Source organism: Anser anser (assembly GCF_964211835.1).
Source record: "Anser anser genome assembly, chromosome: 16".
Taxonomy (NCBI): Eukaryota; Metazoa; Chordata; class Aves; order Anseriformes; family Anatidae; genus Anser; species Anser anser.
The window spans coordinates 1322771-1343320 of record NC_139737.1 but is presented as its reverse complement, the minus strand read 5'-3'; the positions used below and the strand labels follow the sequence as shown (position 1 = coordinate 1343320).

General features: G+C 69.3%; 2 protein-coding genes across 3 annotated transcripts; both read left to right on the top strand.

Annotated features, from left to right (window-relative positions):
- Positions 1–1285: 1285 nt before the first annotated feature.
- Positions 1286–8337, top strand: RSPO4 (R-spondin 4). 2 transcript variants are annotated; one of them, XM_083801607.1, is made up of 5 exons: positions 1286–1713; positions 4394–4582; positions 4748–4907; positions 4994–5179; positions 7811–8337. In XM_083801607.1, exons 1-5 carry the CDS (start codon positions 1419–1421, stop codon positions 7830–7832), a joined length of 852 nt encoding a protein of 283 aa, XP_083657733.1. In that variant the 5' UTR covers positions 1286–1418; the 3' UTR covers positions 7833–8337. The 2 variants fall into 2 exon arrangements, with proteins under 2 accessions (XP_083657733.1, XP_083657732.1); XM_083801606.1 differs by having other exon boundaries at positions 1301–1713; positions 4764–4907.
- Positions 8338–10910: 2573 nt separating this feature from the next.
- Positions 10911–19793, top strand: ANGPT4 (angiopoietin 4). Its single transcript, XM_083801601.1, has 9 exons — positions 10911–11492; positions 15541–15696; positions 15932–16053; positions 16350–16582; positions 16808–16923; positions 17141–17242; positions 17321–17487; positions 17978–18108; positions 18205–19793. The coding sequence occupies exons 1-9, from the start codon at positions 11187–11189 to the stop codon at positions 18363–18365; spliced, it is 1494 nt and encodes a 497-aa protein (XP_083657727.1). The 5' UTR covers positions 10911–11186; the 3' UTR covers positions 18366–19793.
- Positions 19794–20550: the final 757 nt, after the last annotated feature.

Here is a 20550-nt window from a genome sequence, read left to right as displayed (position 1 = left end):
CTCCCCGGGGGTCATGCGTGCCCTGGGCAGGATTTCCCTCTCCGTGGGGAGGAGAGCAGCGCGCCGTGCTGCTTTGAGCTTGCCGGTGCCTGGGGTGGGCGCACGGCCAGGGGCAGGCACCGGGGCTGTCACCGTAGGCCACCAGGCCGCCGGGAAGCACAGCTCCTGGCACGGGGCCGGCACGCGTGTCCTCGTGGCTGGATGAGGGCATGGAGCTCATGGGGTGGACGCGGAGCAGCGCAGGAAGCCCCTCGCGGGGCCACGGCCTCCCTCCGAAGGCATGCAGGGGCCAAGGCCAAGTGCACCCCGCAGGGGGCTCGGAGGGACGCGGCTGCCCCCGGGAGGTGCTGTCCTGTCCTGAGCTCCCACGGGGCAGGGCAGGGGCAGCGGGGGGACCCAGGGCAGGGACCCCCCCGCTGGCATCCCCAGGTCCCCTGGGGGTACCTGGAGCGTGAAGCTCTGCAGCGCGGCCCCGACCCCTGGGTGCTGGGCCCTCCCCTGGGCACGCTGAGACCCCCCCCCGGGGGCATCTGGGGAGATGTGCGGGGGGCGAGGGGCGCAGGGAGCTGCCTGGGAGCCAGGTGCTGCGAGGCACGGCTCGGCTCGGCTCGGCTCGGCTGGCTCAGTTTGGCTCGGCTCAGCTCAGTTCAGCTCAGCTCAGCTTGGCTGAGTTCGGCTCAGCTCGGCTCAGCTCGGCTCAGGCAGCTCAGCTCGGGTTGGATCGGCTCGGCACGGCTCGGCTCGGCACGGTCCCACAGCGCTCAGCACGGCTCGGCACGGTCCCGCAGAGCTCGGCACGGCTTGGCACGGCTCGGCACGGCTTGGCACGGCTCGGCACGGCACAGATCGGCACGGCTCGGCTCGGCACGGTCCCGCAGAGCTCGGCACGGTTTGGCACGGCTCGGCACGGCTGGGCACGGCTCGGCTCGGCACGGCTCGGCACGGCTCGGCACGGCACAGATCGGCACGGCTCGGCACGGCTCGGCCCGCTCCCGCAGCCAGAGCCACACCGGAGCCAGCACCCCCGCGCCCCCCCTCTCCCTCCCCTCGATCCCCCCCGCGCCCTCCGCCCGATCCTGGGCGTGTCCCCCCGCCTGGCCCCGCCCGTGCCGAGCCGTGCCGTGCCGAGCCGTGCCGAGCCGTGCCGGGGGCTTCGCCGTGCCCCCGCGGCGGGATGGAGGCGGCGGGCGGGGGGCGCGCCCGCTCCGAGGCGGCGGCGGCGGCGCTGGGGCCGGGGGTCGCGGCCGGGCCGTTTGCGGGGCGCGGGGCCGCGGCCGGGGCCGTTTTGTCATCGCCGGGGGGGTCGGGGGGGGGGGGGTGCGGCGGGGGGCTGGCAGCGGCTATAAAGGCAGGGCTCCCCCGAGCAGCCGCCGCTTGCCCGGCACCATGAGCGCTGCCCTGCCCTGGCGGCCCGGGGCATGCCCCCCGCCCGCGGCTGGCATGGCGTGAGCCCCCCGCCCCGCGCCGCGCCGCTCTCCTCCCGGCCTCCCTTCCCTTCCTTTCCCTTCCTCTCCTTTCCCTTCCCTTCTTCCCTTCCTTCCACCGCCTCTCTCGGCTGGCTCGGGCGGGGAGGCGAGCCCGCCGGCCGCTCGGATGCTCTGATTTCTTGCCGGCCCTCAACCCCTGCTGCCCAGATGCAGTGGATAATCCTCATGTTGCTGCTATTCATCAGCTCCGTGGAAATGCTCGCGCAGAACCGGTGGAAGAAGCAAGGTAAGGCGTGTGCGGCCGCCTCGTCCCGCCCAGGTGCCGCGGGCGGCTTCGGGGCCCCGGCTCCCCGAGGTGGAGCAGGAGGGGCGAGACGGGGCCAGCTCGCACCCGGGGCTGGTTCCTCTGGGGAAAGACCCCCGCAGGGCGGCCGCTTCCCCTCGGCCGTGCGTGGAGAGGGCAAAGCTCAGCCCCAGCGGCATCACCTGCCCCGTGCCAGCGCTGTCCCACACGGGTTAGCAGGGGACAGGGGCCAGCTGGTGGCACGGGGGCCAGCCTCGCAGCCCCCCAGGGCAGGGTGCGGGTGCTGGGCGCAGAGCGCGGTGCTGTGCCGGTGCTTCTGTTCTCCGCTCGATGCGTTGAGTGCGTGGGGAGCAAAACGTCCTGGAAGGATGCTCGGAGCACTGCTGCTCCCTGCCCCATCCTTCCCCATAGCAGAGGGGCCGGCTGAGCCGCTGCTTGGGTGTCCCGGGGCTGTGCCGGGGGACACAGGCTCGTGTCCCCTCTGTAGGGTGGTGCCACGGCAGCCCGGACTCTGCGGAGAGCGGGGCCAGGGCTCACTTTTGTAACTGACCGGTGCTGGGGCAGGGATGGGACCTTGTGAGCCTTTGGAGGCCTCGGGCTGGAGCCTGGACAACTTTCCCCGTGTTTGTTGTACATTGCCGTAAGATGCCAGCGCTACGGGATGCGTGAGGGCCTCGGGACCTCGCGGCACCCATGGTCTGCGCCTCAAATGTGCGGCGTCTCCCCCCGTGCAGCCCCTGTACGGGCTCTGGTGGCTGCTCAGCTCCTGCCCGGTGCCTGTCCCAGCTCAGCCCTGCGCCCAGCATCTGCCACCGTGCCCGGGGAGGTGAACCCGAGAGCTGTCCCTCGTTTCCCCGCTCCCCATGCTCTGGGTGTGAGCCCCGTGCCGATGCCAGGCGCAGCGCTCCGCTGGCTCTGCGGCAGTTCCCCGGCACCGCTCCCGGTGGCAGGAGAGGGACGGGCGGAGGAGCGAGGGCTTCGAGCAGCAGGCAGGGAGCGGGTTCGCAGTAAAATCTGCCCGGAGCCTTCCCCGGCTCCCGCGGCATGGAGCTGGTTTTAAAGACAGTGACACAGACGTCGCTGCCACGGCTCATCCCGTCCCTGCACCTTCCCTGCCCCAGCTGGGTGTTGGAGAAAGAGCAGCAAAAAAAAAAAAAAAAATCATCAAAAAGAACTGGGGAAGGGAAAGACGCTCGTAAATCCCTGGGTCTCCTGGGAAGCTGCTCCAGCTGCAGCCAGGAACACAAATGTTGTCAGCGTTTGGTAAATATGTAACGGAGACCATAACAACTTAATGGATCCAAGGTGCTTCATTAGCGGGCTCCCAGCACACGCAGCCTCCTGGCCGCAGCGAGTCGCGCTGCGTCGTGCCGCCGCGCCGTGCAAGCCCCCTGGCCTCCAGCGAGGGGACCGGGACAATCTGGCTCGGGGATGGCTGCGTGGCGCTGCCACAGCACCTGGGAAAGCCGTGCCAGAGCTGCGAGGCGTCCTCTGCCTGCATCTCCCCGCTGTGGCCCCAGCCCTGAGCTCCCTCCCTCGCCCGCTGGCTTCCCAGGAGGGGTCCGAGACCAGGTCAAAGCTGCTGCCCCTTGCTCGTGTTCTCAGCACCCCGGCACGTCCCAGACGCTGGCCCCAGTTTGCTCCCGGTGGGATCCAGCCCCGCACCAGGCTGTCCCACCGGCACTGCGGGGAAGGCGGCGGCTGCGGGCCCTTACCGGGGAGCAGAGCCCAGGGCTGCGCACCAGCCTCCGGCTCTGGTAACCGCAGCCTCCAGGGCTCTGCTCTGCCTGGGGCAGCCTCCTCCTTTGGCCTTTGCTGTGTGCAGAAAAACATCTTAATGCTGTAAGACCTGCTAGCAGACAGCCTGGGCCCCGAGCACGCACCACCCGTGTTCCTGGCACTGTCGCTGGCTGTACAGCACGAGCTTTTGCTTCGGGGTGTTAAAAGCGAGCTTTCTGTCCCAGAAGAGCCAAACAAACTCTTCCAAACAGCAGCGGGTGCAGCAGGCACGTCGCCGTTGGAGCAGAGGAGCCTGGGGGCCCATTATGGAGACACCCCACTATTCTGGGGGTGCTGAAAGACCCCGGTGGGTGGGTGGGCAGAGAAGCCGGTGGCTGCCCTGCCTGCCCTGGTGCTCCGGGCTCAGTCACCAGCTCCTGAAATGTCCCCGGGCCACTAGCATCTCTCCGGGCTGCGACTCTGGCAGGGGAAGCTGGCTCCAGGGACAGGAGGGCACCTCCAGGTGCTGCCGGCTGCATGGGGCTGGCCCCGGTCCTTGTCCCCCTGTCCTTGTCCCCAGGAGCAGAGCCCCCCCGGGGCCCGCTGCCCCCGTGCAGGTCGGAGCGCGGCGGGAGCAGCCGGGGAGGCGGCGGCGGCGGCTCTTGAGCCACCAGACAGATCCTTATCGCGGCTCCACTTGAACGTTTCCGAAACGCTCTTTGTTCCCTTGACATATAACAGGCAGCAGCCAATTAACCCGGGTCAGGGCTCGTTTCTACCCGCCGGCTGCTCCGGGGGTCAGCGCCCTGTCGGATGTGATGGCACAGCTGCCGGAGGTGCCCGGGCTGGCACCCGCGGCGGTGCCGAGCTGGGCACAGAGGGGAGGGAGCCCCGGCCCCGCCGCCCCCCCGCCGCAGCCCCTCTCCCCCGCTTGTCTCCGCAGTGAGCGCTGGCCTCTTTGAGAACTGCACGGGCTGCGTCCTGTGCTCGGAGGACAACGGCTGCATCACCTGCCACCACCGGCTCTTCCTGCTCATCTGGAGGGACGGCATCCGCCAGTACGGGATGTGCGTCCACACCTGTCCCCCCGGCTACTTCGGCGTGCGGGGTCTGGAGGTCAACAGATGCACAAGTACGTGGCTCGTGAGCCGCGGCCCCTGCGCCTCCGAGCGCCCTGGGGTCCCCTCGCTGCCCCGCAGCGCCTCTCCCAGCCCGGAGCTGCGTTTGCGAAGGGCGCCGGGTCCCTGCGCGCACCGGGGCCGGCGGCTCAGCGCTCGCCCCCCCCCCCCGCTCACAGCACCCCTTCCCGGCAGAGTGCAGGTCGCCCAGCTGCGAGAGCTGCTTCAGCAAGGACTTCTGCATGAAGTGCAAGGAGAAGTTTTACCTGCACAAGGGCCAGTGCTTCCGGCAGTGCCCGCCCGGCACCGCGGCACAGCCCGGCACCCGCGAGTGCCAAGGTAAGCGGCGCCCGCACCCCATGCCCCACGGGTCATGCCAGTGTGGCGTGGCCACCGTCCCCCTCCCCGTGTCCCTGTCCCCCCAGAGACGTGCGAGCCGGGGCCCTGGGGCGAGTGGAGCGCCTGCACCCACGAGGGCCGGACCTGCGGCTGCAAGTGGGGCCTGGAGACGCGGGTGCGCGAGGTCCTGGGCGCCCCGCGAGAGGAGGGGGCTTCCTGCCCCCCGCTGCTGGAGACCCGAAAGTGCCGCATGAGGAAGAACTGCCCAGGAGGTGAGCGCGGCCCCGTCTGCCCCCCGCAGCCCCCCGGCCTCGCGCCCCGCCGCCGCTCTCCTTAAAAGCGAGGAGCCCCGCGGCATGCGGTGGCGGGGGGTCCTGCGGTGTTGTGGCCGGCCAGCCTGGATCTCATCTCCCAAGCATTTGGAGGCCGGTGGCTGTAACTGTGCAGTTCTGGAGAAAGCTGCCTTCCCAGGCACATGTGCTGAGCAGCCCCGGTGCTGGCGCCGGCAGGGACGAGGCTCCCCTGCCCTGTGAGCCACAGCCCCTGGCACCGGCTCCTGCCCTGCCCGCCTGCGAAGGGAGAGGCAGGGCCGAGGCTTTCTGCTTGGCAATTGCAAATAGAGAGGCTTGAGTTCCTCGGGGGAAATACCTGCAAAAATCCGCAAAATACCAGAAAGCGACGCAGAGCTGGAGGGCATCACCCGGGGGACTGGCGACGGCCAAGGTCCCCAGCCCACCCTGGGATCCGTCCCCGGGGCAGGGCCTCATCCTGTCCTCCCCGGTGGCTCTCCCTGACGTTGTCCCCAGCCCTCGTCCCCGGGTGCCCTCCCGTTGCTGTAGCACCGCAGTTCCCTGGCTCGGGGCTCCCCGGCTAGGGGCTGTGGCGTGGGGGCTCCCCGCTGCCCCTCGCAGCGCCCAGCCGGCGGCGCGGGCACGGGCGCGGGGATGGCGATGGGAACCAGGAGGTGGCTGATGTCATTTTTGGACGCAAGCGGCCGGGCTGAAGCTGTTCTAATAAATCTCTGCTTAATAACTGGCAGAAAGACAGATTGCATGAGATACGGATCTGTGGGCCTTGGAAGGAGATCTGAGCCCCTGGCCTCAGCGCTGGACAGCTTTGCGGTTCGGAGCTGTGGGTTCGCTGCGTATCTACATGGCAGCGGCAGGGAGGGCGCGACCGAGGAAAGGGGTGCGAAGGGGAGAGGAGGGGCGGGTTGGAGAAAGGTGGAAATAACAAAAGCTGGGTGTGCTGGGGCTGCGGGAGAGGGCTGCGGAGCCAGGAGAGCATCCTCATCTGGGCACCATCCATCATAAATAACGTTTTCGTGCTGACAGCACGGCGAGGCTGATTTCCTTTCCTGCTCAGGCCCTGACTCGCAGCTTCGGGGCGCCAGGTGGCAACGATTTCGGGGAAATTTGGCTCCCTCCCTGGCTCTGCGGCCCCTGGACCCTTGAAGCTGGTGACAGTTTGATGCGGCCAGCTTGGCGGCGGCGCGCGAGGACAGGCTGCTGTGGAGCGCGGCGTCCCGCGGCGCACTGCCGGGCGGCTGACGGCGTGTGCCTGCGGCGCTGTGCCCGCATGCAGCCTGCCCGGAGCTCGGTGTGGAGCTTGGTGCTGCCACGGCCACCCCTCTGCTCCCGTGGGGACCGCGGCTCTTGGGGTGCACCGCATCTCGTGGGGCGACCTGGGCACCCGCTCCTGCCCTCTGTGTGCCCCAAGGCTGTGGGGCTGGGCGCTGGGGCACCGCAGGGCTCCTCGCTTGGGTGGGGATCAGCTCCGGAGCTGGGTCTCTCCCCAAAACAGCCGAGGGAAATCCTCCCCGCGTGGTGTGGCCGGAGGCGGCGGCCGCCCTGCAAGCAGCCCCGGGCTGGTGCGGCCCCAGCCGGGCGGGCAGGAGCAGCCCCTTCGTGTCTGGCAACCCGGCCCTGGGCAGCCGGCTCGGCGTCCTCGCCGCGGCGGAGTGTGCGCCTGCCCTCGCTCCCAGGCTCCTGTCCCGACCGGCCGAGTGCTTGGTTATGGGATCCAGATGCTGGAGGACAGCGAGTTCACTTGACGCAGCCAAGACACCCCAAGACCCGGAGAGCCGGAGGAAGGCGCTGCCTCGGCCCCAGACCGGGCTGTGTGATGAGAGATTTGTGCTACCACTTCTGAGCCGTCCCCGGGCAGCTGGAAGCGAGAAGCATCTGTGCTTGGCCAAGGCACAAAACCGCTCGCGCTGCTGTAAATCTGCCTTAGTGTTCCTGCCGCGCTCTCCAGACGCCTGGCATTCGTGCTGTGCCCTTTCCTTTGTGGGTGGCAATTGTCTGGGAGATCAGAGCAGAAAAACAGAGACGGGCAGGGAAAGAGATGGAGCCCTCGGAAAGAACCAGCGTCAGCAGCGCTGGCTCCCGCGGCGGGGCCGGCCGCGGTCCTCGTGCTCCGCACCCCCTGCGCCCCCCGGCTCCAGGATGGGCACAGGGGCAGAAGCAGAGGTGAAGCTGCCTGCTTTGGGGCAGCCACCCCGCTCCAAGGCGTGGGGTCCCCATCCCATCAGAGCCCGCGGCGTGGCCGGTGCTGTCCCGTGTCCCGGTTTGCTTCAGTGCCTCGGCACCGTCCCCATCGACCCGCGGAGCTGGGAGCCGGAGGGGTGCCTGGGGAGGTGCGGGTGCACCCTGAGGCCACCCACGTCCCACCGAGCCTGAACCCTTCCTGGCCCAGCTGGGGGCTGTGCTGGGTGGGGCTTTGGGGCTTTGGGGCAGCCGCTGTCCTGCTCCTGCTCGCAGCGAGGCCGGGGTCTCCCCGGGCAGCACCCGCTTTGGCTGGAGGCAGAGCTGGCGGTAACCCCCAGCCTCGCAAGCAGGAGAGTCTCCACTGCCTGGCCCCAGCAAGCGAGCCCCTCGTTTTCTCCTTCTTTTCTCTTCCAGAGAAAGCCAAACCCAAAAATAAAGGCAAAAAGCGGCAGAAGAAGCAGAAGACAGAGCCGGACGCGGGCACCTAGCGGCGCGGGCACGGCGAGGCGAGCTCCCCCTGTGCTGCCCTGCCCGCGTCGCCCCGGCTTCCCAGCCACAGAAAATTGCACAATTTTCTCTCCCCCCCCCTCCCCCTTTTCTTTTGAGACAATTTATGGCCTGTAAAACATTTCCTTTTCAGAAAATCTAATTTGCAGTGTCCAAAGCAATGCCTCGGGGCTCGGGGAGGGGGTGGCTCCCTGCTTTTTGTTGTTTTTCCCTCTCCCCCTGCCTGCTCGGCCCCTTCCCTCGCTGCAGCCGGGTGAAATGGGGCTGTGGGGGGGGGGGCTCGACCCTGCCGATGGAGGCGACGCCTGCCCCAGCACGTCCCCTGGGCAGGGAGATGTCCGTCCCCATGGGGTCCTGACTGCGCTGGGGTGCCGGGGGCACAGCGTGCCCGTGCCTACTGAGCAGCTCCGGGTGCCAGGCAGGGTCCCCTGTGCTCAGCCACCGCCAGGGGTTGGTGGCACCCTGGGGCTGGGGTCCTGCTGGGGACCTCACAGCAGCCCAGCCCGGCCCTCAGCATCTCTTCGGTCCCCAGTGGCACATCCATGGGCCAAATCCTGCCGGCCTCGTGCTCGCAGCCTGTGAAGAGCTGGACGAGCTCCGTGCCGTTCGTGAGTGCAGGAATTGGGGGTGGCCTTGCCCACGCACCCCGGAGCCACCAGCGCCAGCCTGGGGACGCCCCCCACCACCAGCAGCCCTTGCGCGGCCCGGCCACGCCGCCGGGATCAGCGTCGTGGCCCCCTCCAGACGTGACCGGGGGCACGGCCCATGGGTGCTGACCCCGTCCCCATCCCTCTGCCCCAGCCACCGCGTGTGCGTCGCCCGCCAAAGCACACGGCACGCGCGTGGGGCCCACGGAGAAGCGCATCGGCACGTTTAAAGCGCGTTTTGCTCGAACTTGCTGCCCTCCCCGCGGGCACCTCTGTGAACAGGCAGGGTTTGGCTGCCCCATCCCTGCTCCGAGCACGGGCCCTGGGGGCTGCGGGGGCTGCGGGGGCTGTGGGGGCTGCGGGGGCTGCGGGGCCCTTCCAGGACGAGAGCGCTGGGTGTCAGCATCGAGCCAGCCCCGGAGCCTCGCTCGCAGGCACGGGGCAGCTCCTCCGTTTGCTTACAGTCAAATAAAATTATTGAAGCCCCCGGCATCCGTCGCACCCCTGCTTTCCTGCGCTGCAGAAATGGTTTCCACGAGGCACGGCCGGAGGGAGCACGGGTCAGGGGGACGCCGGTGTCAACCCGCAGCCCCTGCCCCGCAGCGGCACAGCAGGCGGTGGGCATGCAGCATGTGGGGTCAGCTGCGCTCCCCAAGCCCTTCCTGCACGTGGCCACCCCAAAAGCGGTGGGGAAAGGTGGCCACCGGCTGCCTGGGTCAGCCTCAGACCCCTCCGTCCTGCCACCTCCTGCCCAGGCCCCTGTGAAGTGGCGGGGGGGGGGGGTTTCCCTGGAGAAAGATTTTGTTTTGATGTTTCTGTTTGAAGCAGCACCGGCATCTCGTGGTGTCTGAGCCAGCAGCAGGAGAAGCAACGTCCCCGGCACCCTGCCCCTTCCCCCGGGCGCTGCTGCGAGCCCAGCCCGTGGGACCCCTCCGGGGCTGGCTCTCGGGGTCCTGCCCCTGGTGGGGTGCAGGCAGGATCTGGGTGCTTGGGGCTGCTCCGGGCCGCCCCAGAGGCTGGCAGGGGGATTCCTGGCGGCTCCTGAGGAAGCTGGAGTTGCCCTGGAGCTGCTGGGGTGCTGCAGGCAGCAGATGCTGGGACGGGGCAGCACCGCGAGCACCAACAGGACACCAGGGCAAGGAAAAGGGGCTCTCGGCTGCCCCTTAAACCAGGGGGGGTCCCCAGTATCCAGAGGGGCCAGAGCACCCTGTGACCACCACGGCCCCCCCGTGCTGCGTAACCCGGCGGAAAACCCTGGGAAGGTGCCAGGGCGGGTGTTCCTGTGCCGGGGGAGGTTCGCTCTGCCATGCCAGCCTGTCCCCACGGCCAGCCCTGTCCCCTCCTGGGACAGCTTAGAAATAGCCCAGCACGTAGCCTGGCCCCGTGGGCTCCGCGCCAGGCGCTGGGGCCCCGCGCTGGCCGTGGGACGGCTGCGCCGCGTGGGTGCGCAGCCGCTCGGCATCCTGCCACCCTGCGTGGGTGCACGGGGGTGGGTGCTGGCACCCAGCCGGGACAGCACGGCCTCACAAGGGCATTTCGTTTTATCCCACACCCTGGGGTGAGTGGCGAAGAGCGGGGTGGCCTGGGGACGCCCCTCCATGGGGCGGGCTGAGGTGGGGGCTTGGGGACCGGGAGGTGCCCTGAAGCCACCAGGGGCTGCACCGCACCTCCTGGGGCAGGCAGGGACATCCCTGTGCCGGCGCGGGCAGCGTGCGCCCGGATTTGGTAGGTCACGGGTGGAAATGGGGGCACGGTGTGTGTTTGGGGTCGTGCCCCCCCCCCACTGAAACACCCCTTTGAGGCTGGGGGTGTGGGGACACCCCAGGGTGTCCCCATCCCACACAGCTCAGCCACCACGGCAGCTCCTCGCTCTGCGGGGCCGGGGTCTGCATCCAAATCCGGGGCTAAAGGAGAAGCCCAAGCCCCCTTGGGGCAGGAGGAAAATGCTGGCTGAGCCCCGCACGCCCCCAGGGACCCCGCACCAGCACAAAGCCCTGCTCACAGCACCCCCAAACCCCACGTGGGATCCAGCTGGATCCCACCACGCTCAGCTGGGTCCCCACGGTCCCCGCAGGCTCGTCCCACGGCCGGAGCGGCCGAAAGCAGCGCTCAGCTTCCTCCCCTGATATAAATAGCTGGAGGCGGGGGGAGCACGGCCCGGAGGGACCCGAGGGTGACAGGGGGCAGCGGGGGCGGATGGGGGGACCCTCTGGGAAAGGGCCGGGGGGCTCGGGGCTGGGGAGGGCACTGCGGGGCTGTGGGGGGCCGGGGGCCAGGGGTGGCCGTGCGGGGAGGGCGGGCGGCCGGACTCTGCGTGCGTGAGACATGTAAAGATCACGTGTGAAACTTGATCTCCCCGCAGCGGGCTCAGAGGAGAGAAAAAAGATAGAAGTATTGTTTTTAAACAGATTTTTTCCTTTGTTTTTCTTCTTTTTTTTTTTTTTTTTTTTCCCCTTGCAAGGGCTGAGCGAGACCCAGCCTAGCGATAAAAGGCCGGGGCGGCTGGAAGCCTGCTCAGAGCGCGCCGGGAGGAAATGCCGAGGGCGCAGCGCCGGGGCTGGGCGCACAGCACCCACTGACTCCTCGCACCCGCAGCACCCCTGGGTGCGGGGAGGGGGCCGTGCCGTGCCCGTGCCATGCGGGCGCTCGGCCTCGTCCTGGCGGCGCTGGCGGCGCTGTGCGCGGCCGCAGCCCAGCGGCGGGCGCTGGATGGGGGCGGCCGGCGGCGCTTCCACCGCGTGCAGCACGGGCACTGCAGCTACACCTTCGTGCTGCCCGAGGCCGACCCGGCGCCCTGCCCGCCCAGCGCCGCCCCCAGCCCCTCCAACGCGCTGCTGCAGCGGGACTCGCCGGCCGGCACCGCGCACGCCGCCCGCGGGGCTGCCCAGCGCCTGCAGCACCTCGAGAGGATCCTGGAGAACAGCACCCAGTGGCTGCTGAAGGTAGGAGGGTGCTGCGGGGTGGGGAGAGGTATTGGGGAGGGTGGTGGGTAGGGGGGGTGCCCCCCCACATCTGCCCTATGCCCGCCAAAGCTGCTTGCTGCGGCCAGGTCAGCGCCTTCCCCGCTGGTCTCAGCCCCAGGGCCTGATCCTGCCCCAGTTTGTTCCCCAGAGGGGATGGGGAGGGTGCCGCGGGCGCTGCGGCTTGCCGGTGCTCGCCGCCCTGCACCCCCCTGCCGTCCCCACCACGGGTCCCCTCCTGGTGCCCACCGCACCAGGCGTCCCGTGGGGCTGAGCGTTCCCCATCCTGGGTCAGGATGCGGCCCTGCTGGGAAGCTGGCGGGTAGGCTGTTGGCAGGCGGCGGAGCGAGGAGCCCAAGGGCAGGGGCCAGCGAAACCTCTCCAGCTTCATAGTTCTCCCCCTTATGGGCTTCGCAAAAGCTTCTGGCACCGGGTGAGGCTCTGCGTGGGAATCACAGCTCCTGGCCGGCCGGCCCCACAGGGCACGGGGAGCCTCGCCGGAGGGGCTGCAGGGCCCACCGGGGGGGCCTGCGGGCAGCAGGAGGGGAGCCCTGCGTCGTGGGGACCCCTGCCCACCCCGGGGACCCCCCCCCGGTGCGCTCCCCCAGCCCCGGCCCCGCAGCGCGAGGCAGGAAGCGGCTTTTCCTTTCCGAGGTCTCTCCCGGCGCCTCCTGACCCCGCATCTGCGGCCGTGCGAGCGGCCGCCTGCGTCACACCCGGGAAGGGCTCCCGGGAGGCTCCCCCCGGGGCCACGTCCCTGCAGTGCCCGTGGTGAGGCTCGTCCCCGGCTGCCACCCGCCCTCGAGCCGAGCAGCACCGCCGGGGACATGGAGGGCAGCAGCAGGCATGCGTGGGGACACCCAGGGCTGTCCCCTGTCCCCTTCCTCAGCCATCTCGGACCGCAGATTCCTCAAGAGCTGCACCCCAGCTCCTCTCCAAGCCAGCTCCGGGTGCCGCAGAGGGACCGGTGAGGCCAGGCTGGGGGTGACCAATTCCCCCCGCTGCGGGGCTGCTGCTCCAGCAGGGCTTGCACACCTCAGCCCCATGGACTCCTGGGGTCCCTGCGCCCTGGGGTCCCGCCACGGGTGCTGGATGGGGCCTGCCTGGTGCTGCCCGGCCCCGCTGGGTGCTGCTCAGCCCCGGAGCAGGCTGGGTGACGCCGCACACCCAGGCAGCTCTGGGCAGCGGTGCCCGAAATCACGGTGCAGGAGCAGGGCGCAGCGGCCGGTGCCCGTCCCCTCCTGCAGCACGGCCCCTCCAGCAGAGGCAGCTTTTTTTTTTTTGCCTTTTTTTTTTGCCTTTTTTTTTTTTTCTGTTTCTTTGCTTTCCTTATTTAACTGGAACTGCACAAGGAGGCTTGTTTTGGTTGGACTCCAGGCCTGAACAAACAAACTGGGCTCGAAGGAGGCACCGGGTTCGGGGACAGATTGTAAACAACACCAAATCCCTGTCTGCCAGCGGAGCAGACTCACGCTGTGCCCTGGCCCGTGGCTCTGGCAAGGTCCCCCCAGCCCCTTTGGGCCCCCCCCCCCAAGCCCCTAGCAGAGCTCCCCACCCCACCAGCCCCTTCCTCTGCCACCACAGACCCCACTGGGGATACTGGGCGCCCGGTCACCCTCTCCACGCAGCCGAGCACAGCCCAGGAGGGACAGCTGGGGACACCAGCGAGGACGTGGCATGCAGGCTGGTGGCACTGGCCGAGGACACGGGCACTGGGTGCCTGTCGGTGCCACCAGCCCAGCCAAGGGGCCGAGACCCTGCGGGGACAAGGCCCGGGGCAGGAGCCCGCTGCAGGAATCGGGGCCGGGCTGGCCTCAGTGGCCGCCCTTTGGGCAACGTGTCCCCAGCGCACGGACAGCGGTGTGGCCGCTTCTTTGGTTTTGCTGCAGAAAATTCTTGCGCAGGCTGCGAATTTTTGGCAGTGCCCGCTCTTGGTCTCCTGCACCAGGCTTGAGGAGGGCTCAGGACCAACTCGGGGCCAATCCTGGGCCCAGCCACGGTCGGAGCAGTGCTGGAGCTGAGTCCCCTGGTGTCACGTTGCCGGGGGCCCCGGGGATGGGACCAGCAGCAAGGAGCTGGACACCTTTGTGGCTTGGGCTGGTCCCACTGGTGTGCCCCCCCCTGCCCAGCTCCCCCCTTCCCTTCCCTGCGGGGAGGGGACCCTGTCCCGGGGCTGGCCCAGTCTGGGGAGCGTTTTGGGGTGACCCGCAGCCCCACGGCCCCCTCCTGGGGTGACCCCCAGCCCCTCTTCAGTTCCTCTTCCTTAGGCAGAGCCATGGTCGGGGGCTCCCCCAGAAGGGGCAGGGACCCCAAAAGAAGCACCGTTACCAGCTCGCGGGGAGCAGCCGGGGCCGGGGCTGGAGCCAGGCTCTTTCTCAGGTCCCGCGGCTGTGCTCAGCCCCCCCCCCCCATGCCAGCCTGACCTTTTCCACGGGTATGTACTGCCCTTCACTCAGAGAGATGTTTATTTTGAAAAAAAAGGCAAGACCGAGAGGGAGAAAAGGCCTCCCCGAGCCCTGAGAAGCAGCAAGATTAACGACGTGGTTAAAGGGAAACTCTCCAGCAATCACTCAGCTGGGGAAATGTTTTCCAGACCCGGCTCTCAGACGCTCCCCGCTTCCTCCCCTCCGCACGTCCCTGCGAGGGAAGCCCCCGGGGACGTGGGCGCAGCCGCGGCTCCCGCAGCCCGAGGTGCCCGCGCCGGGATCCTCCTTCCCCCCTGGCTTCATCTCCCATCCCCGGGGGGGGGTTTCTGCACCACCAGCCCCCCAAGCACTTGCAGAGGGGCGATGCTTCCCGCTGCCTGGGTCTGCAGAGGAGCAAGCAGCGGTATTTTGCCTCGCACAAACAAGTGCAGTGAGGGGCTGGGAGCCCCGGCACCGCTGTGCCACAGGCACTGGGACCGGGGGCTTTCCTCGCACCAGCTCACGGGGGGGGGGCAGGAGCCACCTGGATGCGGGGGCGCGGGCAGCGCAGGACCCTCGGGGTGGGAAGAGCCGGGCAGCCCCGGCGCGGGGCCGCGTTCCCAGCGTGGGCGGCAGCGCGTCCCTTCCGCTCCCCACGGCCCCTGCGCAGCGGCTGGGGGTCGCAGCCCTCGCCGAGGCTGTCACCCTGGAGAGGGGCCGAATGGAAACCTCGTGGCGAGCGCGCCAGAAATAGAAACCCTCTGGGAAGCGCCTGTCCCCCGCGGGCTGGGAAAGCGGAAGCCGTTTCGGAGCCGTGTTCGCGGCCGGCTGCTTCCCAGCCCCGAGAGCTGCCCCGCCGTGGGGCGGCACCACGTGCCGGAAAAGCTGCTGTCACCGGTGCTGGGGACGATGGCAGGGGGCTGCCACCAGGCCTGGGAAACCGGCTGACAGCTGGGCCAATGCCGGTGCCGGTGCCGGTGCCGGTGTCGATGCCAATGCTGATGCCGAAGCTGGTGCCAAAGCCAAGCAGGCCCCCCCTTGGCCAGGCAGCAGCTCCAGCACAGTGGCACACACAAGTCCATCCAGATGCCGGCAGGAGGAAAGCCCCGGTTGGGGACCCCCCTGCTGTAAATCCCAGCCGCCCCACCCAGCCCTGCTCCCCACAGCCGCCCCTGTGCCACAGCCCTGATCCCCAAACGTGCCGGCGCCGGCAGCCCCCCGATGGCGTCCCCTCCACACGCCTGGGGCTGCACCACGGCATCCCCCCGAGTCACCTCGGGGTTTGCGAGCACGGCAGCAGGAGGGCGAGCAGCAGCGGCATGGGCAGGGATGGGAGCAGCTCCCCCGGCTCAGACACAGGGGAGCGGAGCCCTGCGAGGGCATGGGACGGCGCTGCCAGCGCCGCAGCCGAGGAATCTTGGCGGCGATGCCTGGGGCTCCCCCGCAGCAGCGCAGCCGCAGGCAGCCCGCTCCGTCCTCCCGATGAGCTGCAAAGCGCCCAGGACGGGTCGTGCCGTGCTGAAACGCTCCCAAGGCTGCGCCAGGCTGGAGGATGGAGGCCGTGGTGAGGCTGGGTACGGGGCAGCTCCCCGGCTGACCTGTCCCGTCCTCGCTGCCGTCCGCAGCTGGAGAGCTACATCCAGAGCGGCGTGAAGCCGGAGATGGCGCAGCTGCAGCAGACGGCGGTGCAGAACCAGACGGCCACCATGCTGGAGATCGGCAGCTCCCTCCTCAACCAGAGCGCCGAGCAGACCCGCAAGCTCACCGACGTGGAGGCCCAGGTAGGCGGCGGCAGGGGCACACGGTGCGCGTGCCCCCGTGTCTCTGCTGCCCCCAGGACCTCCGCGTGGGGCAGGTTCCGTGCTGCTAAAAGCGGGGAGATTCCCCAAGGTGGTGCTGGTTTAACACACCGGTGTGCACGGGGTGGGTGGGGGGGGCTGCCACTGGTGTCTGGGGACACCGGGGACGTGGCAGGACCCCGCTGCCCACCCCAGCGCTCCCCCTGCTCCCGGGCAGGTGCTGAACCAGACGTCGCGCATCGAGATGCAGCTGCTGGAGAACTCCCTGTCCACCAACAAGCTGGAGAAGCAGCTGCTGGTGCAGACGAACGAGATCCACAAGCTGCAGAGCAGGAACAAGTAAGGGTCCGGGTCTCTGGCAGCTCTTTGGGAGGGCTGGAGCCCCTCCAGGGCTCGCTGGGGTCCCTGCGGGTTGCGCAGCCCCCTCACAGCCCCCTCGGTTCCTCTTTCACCTTCACCCCCCCTAGCTAAGCGCAGCCACGAGCTGCCAGGTGCGGGGTGCGAATTGCCAGGTGCCCCTGGGGACGGGAACCGCTCGCAGAGATGCCAGGGAACCACAGCCAGGGCTGGGGACTGCTCTGCTCCCCGCTCAGCCCCTCGCCCCCCCCTCGTCACCACCACGTGTCCCCTCGCAGCGTCCTGGAGGTGCGGGTGCTGGAGATGGAGGCGAAGCACCAGGCGGAGCTGGCGGGGCTCCGCTCGGAGAAGGAGAGGCTGCAGCGCCTGGTGAGCCGGCAGAGCGGCACCATCGAGGACCTGGAGAAGTCGCTGCTGGCGGCCAGCGCCAACTCCAGCCTGCTCCAGCGGCAGCAGCTGCAGCTCCTCGAGGCGGTGCAGGGCCTCGTGCGCCTCGTCTCGCAGGGCAGAGGTGAGCGGGGAGAGGCAGCAGGACAGGGGGTGCTGAGGACCCTGCGCTGGCAGCTGCCCAGCTCGCGTGGGGGTGACTTTGCCTCAAAAACGAAGAATCCCGAGGGAAGCTCAGCCTTGTGTCCCCATGGGAAGGGCCGGCACCCACCCCGGGGTGCACACCAGTGCCTTTGTCCAGCCGGGGCAAATGCCCCCACCGGTGCTAACGCCTCCCCTCTGCCTCCAGCCCTGCTGCCCAGGGACGAGCAGCTCTTCCAGGACTGCGCCGAGCTGCGCCAGGCCGGCTTCCACACCAGTGGGGTCTACACCCTGCACATCGCCAACCTCAGCGAGCCCAAAAAGGTGAGCGCACCCCGGGGAGGGCTCCCGCTGCAGCACCCAGGGGTGCTGCTCTCCCCAGGTGCCACCCGACGCGCGCGAACCCCGCACCAGTGGTACCACCCGTGCTGCACCAGCACCAAGCCCGAGGATGGGAGGTCCCCGGGGAACCCCCCTGAGCCAGCCAGGCCGTGTCACCCTGCTCGCAGCTCGGCCACAGCCCCTCTGCTCCCCGCTGCAGGCGTTCTGCGACATGGAGATGGACGGCGGGGGCTGGACGGTCATCCAGCTCCGCGCCAACGGCAGCCTCAGCTTCCAGAGGAGCTGGAGGGAGTACAAGCAGGTCTGTGCGGGGACGGGGACGGGCCGGGGGCACCCCCATGCTCACCGCCCGCGCCCACCCTCCCCGTGGCTTCCCCAGGGCTTTGGGGACGTGGCGGGCGAGCACTGGCTGGGCAACGAAGCCGTGCACCTGCTGACGAGCCGGGCGCCCTACGCCCTGCGCGTGGAGCTGCGGGACTGGGAGGGCAGCCAGGTCTATGCCCACTACGGGAAGTTCCAGCTGGGCAGCGAGCGGCAGCTCTACAGGTAGGAGAACGGCCTCGAGGTGTCCCCGGCCCCTGCTGCCCCCGGCCCCCAGGACTGGCACGGCTCGCTCCGGGTGCCTGGGGGGGCGCGGGGCCCCAGGAGGCTGCAGGGTTCCTGGTGGGGCTTCGCTGGGATCCTCAGCAGATTTCCTCCCCAGGGATGTGGCTGTGCTGCGTGCCCCTTCTCTCCCCAGGCTCTCGAAATCCCAAAGCGGATTTTGATGCCTGAAGTTGCGTTAAGGCCAAGGGATTTCCCACCCCAGCGAGGCGCGGTGCTGGCAGGCAGCCGGGGCACTGGCAGCCGCTCGCTGCTCGTGCAAACAGGCTCGTCCCCAGGCTGCTGCATCCATGTCCTCGTGGGGATGCCACATCCTTGTGCTGCCGGGGACAGGGGCTGGGGGACACAGCAGGGCCCGGGGGCTTTTTAACCCCCCCCAAAGCATCTAGCGGGTGCTGATGGCACGCACGGCGCGCGTTGCCCTCGGCCGCAGGCTCTCGCTGCAGGACTACAGCGGCACGGCCGGGCAGCAGAGCGGCTTGGCCCTGCAGGGCACCAACTTCAGCACCCGCGACGCCGACAATGACAACTGCCTCTGCAAGTGCGCCCAGATGCTGTCGGGAGGTGAGCGGGGGGGGTGGGGGGGCCGGGCTGGGGTCCCCGCGCAGCCCCCCCGGCGCCCAGCCCCGCACCACGCTCCTGCCCCGCTCCCTCCCGCAGGCTGGTGGTTCGACGCCTGCGGCCTCTCCAACCTGAACGGCATCTACTACCCGGCCCGGCACAACATCCGCAAGCTCAACGGCATCCGCTGGCACCACTTCCAGGGCCCCAGCTACTCGCTGAAGGGCACCCGCATGCTGATACGGCCCGCGGGCTTCTAGCGCGCTGGCGGACCCCGTGCCGGCCCCGACGGAACCGAGCCGCCCGGCAGCAGGAGCTGCAGGGGAGCTTTTCCCCCAGTTGTTATTTCTCACTCTCTCGTTTCTCTCGTCCCCTGGGAGCCCGTGCGGAGCGGCGGCGGTGCCGGGAGGGAGCCGCTCGCCGTGCTGAGGAGCTCGGGGTTGCGGGACCCGCGGGGGGGCTCTGTTCGGTCTGAGCGTACATAACCCATCCCTTCCCAGCTCGGATTCTCACCACCCACCCGTGTCAGTGGGGTTTCTGGCTGCCCACGCCACATCGTGCAGGGACGGGTGTCTGAGAGCCCCGGCACCTCCTGCGCGCTCAGCCCGGAGGGGCGGACGGCCCAGGCTCTGCCTTTTCTCTCCGTTTTAGGGCATTGCGTTTTGCTTTTTTGCCACCATTCTGCTTTCCCCGTGGGTTCAGCAGAGCTGGCGTGCAAACACCCCGGGAGCTCAAGGCACTGGTGGCATCTCTCCTCCCTGCGCAGCCGTGCCAGGGGACACGGCTGTCCCCTCCCGTGTGTGCCGTCCCCGTGCGAGGGGACAGCCAGCCGTGCACGCTGGGCGCTGCTCCTCGCAGGATGGGGCCGGTGGGAAGGGACAGGGGCGTCCCTCGAGCCACAGGGGACCTGGCCCCGGTGCGATGGGTGACGGCCCCGGGGCTGGAAGGTGCTGGCAGGGGGGCAGCAGCCAGGGAGGGGTGGGATGGGGGTGGGGGTGGCACATGGGGAGAGGGGCTGCGGGGCGGGAGGAGCTGGGGGCAGTGGAAGGGGGCTGAAGGCTGGGGGTGGCTCGGAGCTGGGGGATGGAGGGAGGGGGACGGGGGTGCTGGCAGGGCAGAGCCCCCCTGTGCTGCCGGCTCCAGCCCCCACGGTTTTGTGTACGTGGCAAACCCAAACTTGGCGACCAGTTTGGTGACGGCCTGGAAAGCGCGGGGCGAAACACAGCCGGGTTTCCATCCGCTGAGAAGGGCCCCCGCGCCCGCCTGTGCCCTGGAGCTTGGCACGGAGACGCTTTTATTTTTGTACTAAGAGATATTTATTGTCCAAGAGCTGCGCCAGGCAGCACCCGCCCCCCCCCCAGCGCCGTCCCTGCCCAGGAGCGAGGTGTCCCTGGACCCATGGCGTTGGGGGGGGGTCCGTGCTGCCCCTGTTTCGGCAATTTGGGCAGGAGCAGGAGCAAGCAGTCGGTGATCTCTGCTTGCAGGAAGGTGGTGGGAGAGGGCAGGGCTGAAGCACCCCGCGCATCCCACCCGGGGGTCCCGGGGCCATCCCGTGTGGGATGCGAGGGCTCCGGCAGTGGTGGGAACGGGGGCTGTGGCCGCGGGGTCACCGCTGGGGACAGCGCGGTGCTGCCTCGGCCCCTTGTACACAGCACGTACGGACTCCACATAAAGGGACCTTTCAGCAACAGCCTCGTGATGCCTGGGTCATTCGGGGAGGAACGAGACCCCAAACGTGCCCCCCGCCCTGCACACCCACCTGGGGAAGGGGCTGCTCCGCCTGGCCCCGTTCCTTCCCCTCGTGCCCCGCTGAGCCCGGGCAGCTCGGTGCACGGATGAGGCTCGGTGCTGCCGGCTCAGAGCCCAGCCTGGCGCCCACCCTGGCACCCAGCGCTGCCCATCCCCGTCCCCCTCGGCCCTGCTGCCGCTAGAGGTCCCCTGCAGCTCGGTGACCGCCCCGCAGCATCCTCACCCATAGGGGACAGGGGTGACACCGGTGCCCCAGCGGCCCTGGGGACTGGCGGTGGTGGCAGCTGCAGAGCAGGGACCCCCCTGACCCCACTGACCCCACAGCACCCATCCTGCAGGCAGCCCCCCAGGCCTGCCCCCAACCCCCTTCTCAAGGCCTTCGCTAATTAACACTGATTAAAACAGGCGGTGCAGCTGCCACTTCCCACAAGGTGCTCATCAGTGGGGCCGTGCGTAGTAATTAAACAATGGAAAATGCATTAAAGGCGGGACTGCCGGGAGGCTCCGCAGGCACGGCCGTCCTGGCTGCAAGCCCTGGGCCCCCCCATGCCCTTCGCTGGGGTCCCCTGCGCCCAGCTCCCCAAACCCTGGTGCTGCCATTTCCTTGCTCTCCCCATGGGGCACCCAGGGGACAAAGCCCCGGGCTGCGGGATGGGGGACACGGGAACGGGCAGGGTGAGGGCCACGGAGACCCCC